General features: G+C 35.2%; 1 protein-coding gene across 3 annotated transcripts in view; it reads right to left on the bottom strand.

The window, feature by feature from the left end:
* Positions 1–12512, bottom strand: part of LOC119774644 (gastrula zinc finger protein XlCGF57.1-like) — a 62720-nt gene that overhangs the window by 23847 nt on the left and 26361 nt on the right. For all 3 annotated transcript variants that reach the window (XM_038272273.1, XM_038272275.1, XM_038272274.1), the window contains one exon: positions 1855–4458. In XM_038272273.1, coding sequence (XP_038128201.1) covers positions 2957–4300 — 1344 coding nt within the window. In that variant the 5' untranslated portion in view covers positions 4301–4458 and the 3' untranslated portion in view covers positions 1855–2956. Of the gene's footprint in view, positions 4459–12512 lie in introns of those variants that run through there.

The raw sequence follows: 12512 nt of genomic DNA, 5'->3' as shown, positions 1-12512 counted from the left end.
TTTAAATAGGGCGTCTCCAACAGTTTTGCACCTGCCACCAGTTACGCAATCGCTCTTGTTAAATCACCCGCAAACCATGGTTCAGCCCCTCGCGCAAAATTCCAGTTTGCGAGCGCAAATTACTGCATGCAAAATTGGTTCTTGATAAATCCGGCCCTAAGACTCTTACTGCATGATTATTCTGCTTGTGTCCCTGAAAATTCACCCAATAATTCAACATTACTTGCTTTTGTCTTAAATATAAAGGAATCTCCCCCATTTCTAGCTGGACTGCCAAAGATGGAGACGTCTTCATGGCTTCACAACATAGTCTCACAGCTTTATTATGAATTATCTCTCTTTTACTAATCACTGTTTTTGCAGCCTGTCTATAAACTACACATCCGTAATCCAACACCGATCTAATTAAGCCAACATAAATCTTTTTTTTATTTATCATTTAACTTTTTATTAGTATTTTTTACTTTTTTTTTTTTTTTTACATATACAGTGCAGATGAACATTTCACATTAAACTTAATATAACATAACACTTTCACTTGGGAGCTATTCCTCTATTTGACCTTTGTCCCGGCTAGCTTATCTAGTTCTTTATCTTTGCCGCTGTCTTTTGTCCTGAATGTTGTCCATTTCTTCCACTTTTCTTCTATTTGAATTTGTTGAAGACTTAGACGATGTGTCAGTTTTTCCATGGTGTAGATTTCTTCTATTATTCCAGTCTATTGTTCTTGACAAGGGGGGTCTGCCTGTCCCCATTTCCTCATAATTGCTTTTTTGGTAGCTATTAACACTATCTTAATTAGATACATGTCTATTACCCTTGCGTTGATGTTGTTCTAATTGCAAAGATATATGACCACACTACTCATAGGAATATATCCCAGAATCTTCTTTACAGGTTCATGTACATTTTTCCAAAAGTGAACAATATAGGACAGTTCCAAAATATGTGAGAGTGGTCGGCTTTCATTGATCCACAATTCCGCCAACACCCCATGTTAATATTATATTTATTCTTGACTTTAGGCGTGATGAAACATCGAATTAGATTTTTCCATGTGAACTCCCTCCATATCCATGAATTGGTGGATGTCTGATGTGTTTTCCACATTTCTAACCAATTTTCATCTGAAATTGTCGTGTTGAGCTCTGATTCCCACTTTTCTTTTATATACTTAGTAGAATGTTTATTCATCATCAGTTTTTGATATAGAGCAGAAATTATTTTAATTTTTGTTCTACTGAATGATAAAAAAATACATGAGTCAATTAGTTGTATAAAATAGGCGATAGTTATTTTCAATCTTAGCAGGTAAATAGAACATCTACAGAATCAAGAACAAAACTATTAGAATTAGTCCAAAGTAGGCTTGTCCCGATCCGATCCACGTATCGGAACGCCGATATTGGCAAAAAAATGCGTATCGGCAAAGCATGTAAAATGCCGATCCAGACTGCCGATCCAGTTTTTAAAAAAAAATCCGGTCCGTATTTTCCAGTTTCGCCGATTGAAACGATCCATTCCACTATTTTGCGCCAGTGTTCCCCTGTTTTGCATTTTTATTAAAACTTACGGTAATACTTGCACCTTTAACTGTTTACGGTTTTACTGCTCACTGTGCAATTTCAGATTGCTATTCATAATTTTGTCCAGTTTGTGTTTATCTCTTAATAAACAGGTAAGTTTGTTGTTACCAAGCATTGTGTTTTATTCAATCTCACCTAATTTAGCTGGCTAGATATTATCAAGAGTACTAAAACCCTTTTCAACATGAGTCTTACAACTAAGGCTAAATACTTTAACTTAAACTTAAATACATGCTCGGATAGGCTGGTATCGGCCAGTATCGGTATCGGATTGGAAGTCCAAAAACAATATCGGTATCGGATCGGAAGTGCAAAAACCTGGATCGGGACATCTCTAGTCCAAAGGAAAATAAAATGTTCAAAAAAACATCTTTAAAAAGCAGAAACTTTACTCTTCTAAAAGGAGTTTCAGATTTAATACATTATTAAGACAAAGGCTTTTTACCAAATGAAATCAGGTTCAAACTGATTAGTAAAAATAACATTAATCTTGTTTATCTTTTTAAACCAACATGTTTCATCATTTTAGGACTTTAATTTACCTGAACTACAGACTCCAGCCTCTAAACTGAGTTCTTTGATGTCCCATAGTTTAACCCCATAATCCCAGCACCCCCTTTCAAGGTGCACTTTGCAACATTAATTAGCTTGTAGCTGACTAACTCTGAGACTGACACACTTATATATGTCCCAAATCTTCATCTGAGACTCCTCTATAGATGATCTACTTCATTCTAATATCCATTGACCATAGCTCTAACACTGTGCCAAAAACAGTTGGAGTTTTGGTGGGCCTGGTTTCAACAACACACGTAGCAGGGCTGATTGATGCATTGCTAATGAAAACCAACAAGACGCTGAATTAGCTAAACTCTGTAACCATAATGTTATAGTTGGACTTTATTATGTTTATTCCCTTCATTATAGAAAAAGTAAGAAATTGTGAATGCAAACATCTTTTTTGTTTTGTCAGGGCAACATTCTTCTTTTGGCAATTCAAATCTAATTTACCCAGGCAAAAAATAATTAACTTTTAAATGTTCAGATCCACATATTCACCCAGGACCTGAATATTTACCAGTTTTACAATATATCACTTTATGTGTTCTACTTTCTATGTAAACAGAGCTGTCAATCAATGGCTTTCTCAAAACTTTGCTGGAAAAAAAGACCATTAACCTGTGTGTTTCTCATGTAATGAGGTGAAGGAGTTTCTATATGGACATTTAATCACCAGTTAATCATGAAAAAACACCTCTACTGTTCATTCCCGTGGCATTGAACTGCTGGGACTTAAGTGAAACAATGTTTAAAAATATATATATATCATTCCACATTATGCATGACTATAGGTAATTTGAATACTGACATTACCTTCTAGGTTTCTCACCTGTGTGAATTCTGATGTGTTTAGTAAAACTGCTCTTTTGAGTAAAATTATCTTTACAAATGGTACAGGAAAAATGTTTCTCTCCTGTGTGAATTCTCATGTGTCTAACCAAATGTGTCTTGTCAGAAAAATTCTCGTTACAAATGGTGCAGGAAAAAGGCTTTACACTTGTATGAATTCTCATGTGAGAAGTTAAATGACCTTTTTCAGTGAAATTCTTGTTACAAATTGTACAGGAAAAAGGCTTCTCACCTGTGTGAATTCTAATGTGTGAATCAAGATGAGATTTCTGAGTGAAGCTTTTTTCACAGGACAGACATTCAAAAGGTTTCTCACCTGTGTGAATTCTCATGTGTTTAGTCAAACTGCTCTTTTGAGTAAAATTCTCGTTACAAATGGTACAGGAAAAAGGTTTCTCTCCTGTATGAATTCTCATGTGTCTAGTCAAATTACTCTTTTGAGTGAAATTCTCATTACAGATGGTACAAGAAAAAGGTTTCTCACCAGTATGAAATCTCAGGTGTCTAGTTAAATTACTCTTTTGAGTAAAATTGTCATTACAAATTGTACAGGAAAAAGGTTTCTCACCAGTGTGAGTTCTGATGTGTGTATCAAGATGAGATTTCAGAGTGAAGCTTTTTCCACAGGAAAGACATTCAAAAGGTTTCTCACCTGTATGAATTCTGATGTGTTTATTCACACTACTCTTGTGAGCAAAATTCTCATTACAAATGGTACAGGAAAATGGTTTCTCACCTGTGTGAGTTCTCCTGTGTGAAGTCGAATGACTCTGGTCAGTAAACTCTTTATTACAAATGGTTGAGGAAAAAGGTTTCTCACCTGTATGAATTCTCATGTGAGAAGTGAAATTACTCTTGTCAGTAAAATTCTCTTTACAAATGTTACAGGAAAAAGGTTTCTCACCTGTGTGAATTCTGATGTGCGTATCAAGATTAGATTTTTGAGTGAAACTTTTTCCACAGGACAGACATTCAAAAGGCTTCTCACCCGTGTGAATTCTAATGTGTCTAGTCAAATTACTTTTTTGAGTAAAATTCTCTTTACAAATGGTACAGGAAAAAGATTTCTCACCAGTGTGAATTCTGATGTGTGCATCAAGATTAGATTTCTTTTTGAAAATTTTTCCACAGGACAGACATTCATAAATCTTATGGCCTGTGTGAGTGCTCATGTGAAACATTAAATGTTGTTTTTTTAGAAAGTTTTCTCCACATGTCAAACATGGGAAAGTTTCCTCTTCTTTATCTTCAGCCTCTTGCTTCAGAACAAGCTGCTCTTCCTGCTCACTAATGAGGACCTCCATGGTTTCCTTCTTTGTCCAGGGATGTTCTGGGTTCTGAAGCGCTTCTTTTATCTGCAGAGGTTCTGGTTCCTCTTGGTCCAAACTGGAATTCCTCTCCTGTTCACAGAGCTGCTGGTCAGAGAAATCCTCCTCTTTTCCAAGGTAATCCTGCAGGTGGTCTGTAAAAACAAACACAGCAGAAATACTTTACATTGTAGCTTAAAGAAAGGACACTTCACTTTAATCATACCTGTGTTGATCTAACTAAATATAAACAGACTGGAACTACATCTCCCAGCATGCAGTGCAGCTCTGACACCATAATCACATGTCATAAGACCGGTCAATGTTCTACTGTTGTCTGGCAAAGTTTGGATCTCCACTTTTATCATCAAAGCTTTAGCATCTATCAGAACAGAAGAGCTTCAGATTCTAAACCATCAAAAAAAGTTTAACTAATATTCATCTTTCCAGGCTGAAGATTGACTGCTTGATATAGGCACCATAGATAGATATTTTAATATCTAAATCTCATTTAGGTTTTGAAACTTTTGTTTATTTTTTCCATGTCATTTTCAAATCTGCTCATGTTTAGAATTTTTTAGAGTGAAATAAACTTTATGGCTCTAATGTAGCGCCACAGATGTTAATCTATCTTCATGGGAATGACTTCAGATCCAACACCTATGCAGGAACCTCCAGAGATGTAGAACTTGATAACTGCTTGCAACCCAGTCTCATGGGAAAATGTACCCCCACTACGTTGGTCCACACTGCAAAACGTAGTGGAGGTACATTAATGGCCATTTTTTTGTGGTACTGTTACGTTTCTTCTGCCTATACACTTTCTATTGTTTTACGTCCTAGTCACGTGACTTTCAAGATTCCAGCTGGGAGAAGAAACAAATATATATAGATGGCCGACATTCGCTCATTTTTTTGTGGAAAGATTAATAACTTGAGTTTGTTTTTGCATTAAAATGAGTTTTGATTACATTTCTAGTGAGAATTGTATAGTTTGTTGCCAGAATATTTACTCAGGGAATGTACATATTCACTTGCTTGTTCGTTTCTTGCAAAGATTTTTCAAGATAATGTGAAACTGTAACATTTTGGTATAAACATGGCTGAGATTTCTCTAACTTTTAGTGGGAAAATCAATAATTTCAATCAGTTTCTGCATTTAAATGGGTTTTGATTACATTTATAGCGAGAAGTGTAGGGTTTATTTACATAATATTTACTTAGTGAACATACATAATCACCCGCTTGCTAGTTTTTGCTACGTTTTTCGGATCTTGCCGCCCGATTCAACATTGAATTCTTTGTGATTTAACTCCATCTGACGGATCAAACCCTCGCCACTGTGTGCGTTGCGTCCGAGGTTGATTTTCAGATCAATGCATTACGTCGTGGCATACGGGAGAAACTAATTAAACTAGTTAAAAAAAGGATCATGGGTTAAGATCGGATGTGTTTTATTTGGAAATCTACCGGGTCCTTTGTGCATTTAACTTCCTGCTTGGTGCGATCTCATTGATGGGTTTTGACCAGATTTTGACCAAAGAGATACTAAAAAAAAACAAAAAAACAATTTGAATACACAAGCAGCATATCTGGAATCAATGACAGAGAGCGACTGGGACCAAAAGTTTATTCATTTCTCCCCACTGATTTCCATTCAAAATGTTTTCGATCCCACCGGGCTCTAGGGAAGGGGCAGGCATACCGCCACCTACTGTTCATGAGTGTGTAGCAACATTGTTTTACATCTATTAAATTCTATTTTTTAATTTTGTATTCTGAAGATAAATAAATAATGCTTTCCTTAATCTATAAATATCTTTTATATTTCCTTTATTTCCCAATAATCCTTTAAGACTCCATTCTTGGCCTGTCCTCTTTTCAATTTCTTCCTTTCAGGTTCATATGTTTTGCAGTTCATCAATACATCTGCACTTTCTATCTCTCCACAACCTTCACATTTATCATTATTTTTCCTCCCTATTAAGTATAAATTGTCATTTAGATAAGTATGACCTACTCTTAATCTGATCATTATTATTTCTTCCCTTCGGTTTCTCTCATTAATATTTCTATTTAATACTGACTTTTGTACTTTATATAACCTTCTTCCTTTTTTATCTTCATTCCACCTTTTTTGCCATTTTTCAATTTCTTTCCTCTTAATAAATGATTTTCCTTTCCCTAAAGGAATTGTAATTGTTATTGCCTCCTCTAATTGCTAATTTGTCTACTACTACTACATTTTCCCACTTTGACCTTTTAAGGTTAGCATATTGACCAAAACCTGACACCAAAAATAAAGCAATCGATTATTTACAACAATATGCTACATTTAATGAAGACTAATACAGATTTTACTCTCTTATAAGAATTAGTTTTAGGTTTTATAGGGGAGAGTTTGTATCGGCAGTCATCTGGGAATCTTTTATGTATTTACTGGTAAAGAACAACCTCTCAACCCATTTAATGTAAATGTTGCGTCGAACCAGAAAGTTATTTGAAGAGCATAGATGCATAAATATATGCATAGCTTTAACAAGGGCCTCGTGAAGGTCTGTTCTGTTATTCTCTTTTGGAGAATATAGACATTGTGGGCATTCATTTCCCTGATAAGCTGGTGAAGATTCTTAGACATCCAGGTCATAATCATTCCAAAAAAAAAAAACAAAAACAAACTTTGGACTTTGTTTTTCAAGTTTGAAGACTTCCCATTCAGGACGTTTTTCAATTCAAAATTACAGTAGCCCAACAAATCCTTGTTTTGGCTAAGAAAATATGCAAATTAAACCTGATGCCTGATCCCAATAGCTTGACTCTGAACCGAATTTGATCCTTATTACTTTTTGGCAACATGCACATTATTGTACTGCCTGGTCAACCCTAAGAAAATGTTCTGGAACTGCCACTGAACTGCCACCCAATGCATGGAGGGTAACCCAAAAAGGGCCATTGTTAGAGAAACTGGGTGCCTACAAAGTGCTGTTTTCAAGCTAATTAATGGAAAGTTAGCTGGAATGAAAAGTAGACAAATAACAATTACAATTCCTTTAGGGAAAGGGGAAGGAAAATCATTTATTAAGAGGAAAGAAATTGAAAAATGGCAAAAAAAAAAGCTGGAATGAAGATAAAAAGGAAGAAGGTTATATAAAGTACAAAAGTCAGTATTAAATAGAAATATTAATGAGAGAAACCGAAGGGAAGAAATCATAATGATCAGATTAAGAGTAGGTCATACTTATTTAAATGACAATTTATACTTAATAGGGAGGAAAAATAATGATAAATGTGAAGGATGTGGAGAGATAGAAAATGCAGATGTATTGATGAACTGCAAAACATATGAACCTGAAAGGAAGAAATTGAAAAGAGGACAGGCCAAGAATGGAGTCTTAAAGGATTATTGGGAAATAAAGGAAATATAAAAGATATTTATAGATTAAGGAAAGCATTATTTATTTATCTTCAGAATACAAAATTAAAAAATAGAATTTAATAGATGTAAAACAATGTTGCTACACACTCATGAACAGTAGGTGGCGGTATGCCCGCCCCTTCCCTAGAGCCCGGTGGGATCGAAAACATTTTGAATGGAAATCAGTGGGGAGAAATTAATAAACTTCTGGCCCCAGTCGCTCTCTGTCACTGATTCCAGATATGCTGGTTGTGTATTCAAATTGTTTTTTTTTTAATTAGTATCTCTTTGGTCAAAATCTGGTCAAAACCCATCAATGAGATCGCACCAAACAGGAAGTTAATTGCACAAAGGATCAGGTAGATTTCCAAATAAAACACATCCGATCTTAACCCATGATCCTTTTTTTAACTAGTTTAATTAGTTTCTCCCGTATGCCACGACGTAATGCATTGATCTGAAAATCAACCTCAGACGCAACGCACGCAGTGGCGAGGGTTTGATCCGTCAGATGGAGTTAAATCACAAAGAATTCAATGTTGAATCGGGGCGGCAGCTAAATGCTAGGCGATGGGTAGCAGCCAAAACGTTGCAATTTCACATAATCCTGACGAGATCCGAAAAACCGTAGCAAAAACTAGCAAGCGGGTGATTATGTATGCTCTCTGTCATTGATTCCAGATATGCTGGTTGTGTATTTAAATTGTTTTTTTTTTTTTTTTTAGTTCCTCTTTGGTCAAAATCTGGTCAAAATCCATCAATGAGATCGCACCAAACAGGAAGTGAAATGCACAAAGGATCCGGTAGATTTCCAAATAAAACACATCCGATCTTAACTCATGACCCTTTTTTTAAACTAGTTTAATTAGTTTCTCCCGTATGCCACGACGTAATGCATTGATCTGAAAATCAACCTCGGACGCAACGCACGCAGTGGCGAGGGTTTGATCCGTCAGATGGAGTTAAATCACAAAGAATTCAATGTTGAATCGGGGCGGCAGCTAAATGCTAGGCGATGGGTAGCAGCCAAAACGTTGCAATTTCACATAATCCTGACGAGATCCGAAAAACGTAGCAAAAACTAGCAAGCGGGTGATTATGTATGTTCACTAAGTAAATATTATGTAAATAAACCCTACACTTCTCGCTATAAATGTAATCAAAACCCATTTAAATGCAGAAACTGATTGAAATTATTGATTTTCCCACTAAAAGTTAGAGAAATCTCAGCCATGTTTATACCAAAATGTTACAGTTTCACATTATCTTGAAAAATCTTTGCAAGAAACGAACAAGCAAGTGAATATGTACATTCCCTGAGTAAATATTCTGGCAACAAACTATACATTTCTCACTAGAAATGTAATCAAAACTCATATATATTTTTTTCTTCTCCCAGCTGGAATCTTGAAAGTCACGTGACTAGGACGTAAAACAATAGAAAGCGTATAAGCAGAAGAAACGTAACAGTACCACAAAAAAATGGCCATTAATGTACCTCCACTACGTTTTGCAGTGTGGACCAACGTAGTGGGGGTACATTTTCCCATGAGACTGGGTTGCTGCTTGTATGTGGAGGCATTAGGTCCACAAACCAGATCCTCAAACAGGTCTGGGAAAGATACCTGTGGAGGCTGGTTAAGATCAGCACATTAACTAAAGGCTACCGGTGCTGATCTGCTAAACTCATACCAGTAAGGAATCAGTCTCCTTCTCACTATTCATTTCTGTTTGGAGAAAACATTGAAATATGTTTAGTTATCTTCATAGATTTGCATACATAAATGGTGGCCAAAGCATTTTTAGAATCATAAGTACAAACCAAGGCAAGAAAGTTTAGAGTAAATGAAGTGAAAAAATTTTATAGGTTTCAAACCACAAACAATTTTTCATAAAAAGTAGTTTTAAAATCTTTTCAGGTGAGAAAGTAGACCTACAAACTTCACTTGCCCAATCAGTCAATCAGGAATGAGCCAACTTTAAAAGCACTTTGGATGTTTCAAAAGAGCACAGCCCAGAGTGCTGTTTACTCGCTAACCTCGGATTGATGGCGGTCATTAGAGTACCTTTATATTGAAGTAAAACTTTACCACCTTTACCTTATAGCTCTTTGTAGCAGCTGAAAGTGAGCTACAAAACCTTTTTAATATATCTGGTTTATTACTTTCTTACCAGATTATGAAATATGTTTTCTTTAGAAATTATTAGGCTAAACTGAACCTGTCAAGCCTCACCGTGACCTGGATGACGGAGAATCTCTACAGATATGTCCGTAAATTTTTGACATATTAAATCGGTTTTATTGTCCAATAACCTGGACGTCTCTAGCGCCTTGATCAGGGCCAGACTGGGATATTTTTTCACCCCAGGTGTCAGTCAGTCAGACTGATATGACTGATTTCTTAGGTAGCAAAATAAAATAGGGCTGGGATCTGTTTTGCTTTCTGAACACCCAACTGAAAAATCAAACAAGCTTTAATCAGCCAAAAAGTAAATTTTTTATATGTTTGAGTTCACCTTCAGCTGTGGCCTACATCCAAACCAAGCTTAGGAACAAACTGAATGTGGAGAACAGCCTGGGATCAGCTGTTTTTCACACTGAGCTATCGGAGCTCATCAAAGCAGCTCAGGTGTCTTGATGAAAACGTAAAACTAATTAAGTCAGTCTGAATATTGTTTTTGTTCTGCATTTTGTTCCCAATTCATCAAGTTTAAACATGGTTATAAGTGAGTTACTCAGAGGAGCTTGAGTTTTATATATATAGGTTTATTATAGTATATAATAAACCTGTATTTATTTAGATACCCTACTAACTTCAAGGCAACATATGTATGTTGTTTTTTTTATTTCAAAGGTGGAAAGCATAATCTTATGAAAATGAAATGTTCAAATTAATAGATTAAGTAAAGTTGTCTTTATTTTAGTTATTGGACTTTGCACTTTTGGACATTTATCAATACTTTTGACTGAGAGGGGGACTTATGGCACAAATAAATGCCCAATGGGGAAAACAAGTCAAAATAAGGTTGGGAAACACTGATCAATAGGACCTTCTCTAATTTCTAAGGTTTGAATACACAGCAACTTTACTGTTGTAATTGCGATAGTACTAAGATTGCATTCAATTTTTCAAAAGATCAGCCAACCAAGAAAAGACCTACCAAATAAGACACAGAGAGGACAGAAAATAGAAAAGGAACCAATGTTATTATTATTAATAATAATAATATTCAATCTACAGCCTTCTAGATGATCTGAATTGTTTAGCTGTTTTGTCAATTAAAAAAAAAACAATCAAACAAAAAAACATAATTAGTGAAGCTTTTTAATCATTAGCCTATTACCAAATGTTCATACATTCATGTAGTTTGCATAGGATTCGTTTGCACTGGTACCTGTATTAGTGCCAGTAATAACCAATCAGTTTCCCATTGTTTATTTTACTTGAACTGCATAGAGTAATCAATAAACACAGTTTTTAACTTATTAAGGCAGCACTATATAGGTGCCTGGGACCTGGGAAGTAGGGCTGCAACTAACGATTATTTTAAAAATCGATGAATCGGCCGATTATTTTTTCGATTAATCTATGAATCGGACAAAAAATATTTTTTATATTAACCTCTTTATTCCAAAATAAACATTTTAGACAGAACAAACAAGCACACAAGTACAGGTTGTTCATTAACTGTACTGGTGCAATATGAAAAACAAATGTTTGTGTTAAAACTATGCAAACTTACATGAGAAATGTAGCTGTACATCCACAAAATATAGGGTACTTTGTTTCATAAAGCAAAAAAAGGCATTTTTGTTTTTAAAAGCCCCTAAGGGGTTCAAACAATAGGTCCCCCCATTTCAACAAATTCGTTTTTTTTTAGACTAGAAGAGTTCTGCCTTTTAAGACAGGAAAGTATAACAGTTAAAGATGCTACTTGAGAAAATACTTAACCATAGAGGTAAAAATAGCCCTGTGATTCAAATTATAAATTGTATTTGGAATAAAAATGAGAGAACTAGGGGTGCTAAAAAAACACATCCTCCAAAGACAGATATTTACATGGGAATGTGGCATATAATTAATTGACATATTACTGATCTTGCTGGATTTTATTCTGCTTTACTTCCATAAATTGCAGGATCTTCTTTATCTTTGCCAGAAGATTTAAATGCCTTGCCCTCATAATTTGCAAGTTAATTTATTTATAAAGAAAATATAAACGCTGCTTAAGCTAATTCAAATGAAACTAGAAAAAGCTGTTTCGGAGAAACAGCAAAGTGGGAATGCTTTTTTTGCTGAATGAAAAAAGCTGAAATTAACTGCATAACATATGAAAATGTGATAGTAAGTCATCAGAAACTTCAAACTGCAGAAAACAATTGAATCATCTGAAGATTTTGTAGGGTAGAATCATGTGGCAGTAAAAAGGCAGAAACAAACTCATCTTAAAAGCTGCACAGCCAAACCATACATAATATCAAAAAATGTCTTGAATGCGTGCACTAGAAGGGTCTTAATATAATGTCTCCAAAGTTTCTAGAATAATTCCTAAAGAAATTTTGAAGGGGGGCCACCTACTGCCCAGAAATATGTCAGGTGTGTTATGAATAGCAGCAACCAGAAAAGCTTAATTCCTGTCCAGAAAGAGAGCAGAATGAAGCCAAAGTTCTCAGCATAGGCTGAAAAGTATTAAATTAGCTGAATCAGAAAAGAAATTACAAAGAAAAACTTTAATCTTATCTGGTTGAAGAAAAAATGAGTAGCTCAAGGATGGGAAGTAAAATGTTGAGGA

The sequence above is a fragment of the Cyprinodon tularosa genome, unplaced genomic scaffold, assembly GCF_016077235.1.
Source record: "Cyprinodon tularosa strain WSP-4 unplaced genomic scaffold, ASM1607723v1 ctg820, whole genome shotgun sequence".
NCBI classification, from domain to species: Eukaryota; Metazoa; Chordata; class Actinopteri; order Cyprinodontiformes; family Cyprinodontidae; genus Cyprinodon; species Cyprinodon tularosa.
The sequence above is the reverse complement of the archived record's forward strand: the minus strand, read 5'-3'. Positions and strand labels throughout refer to the sequence as shown.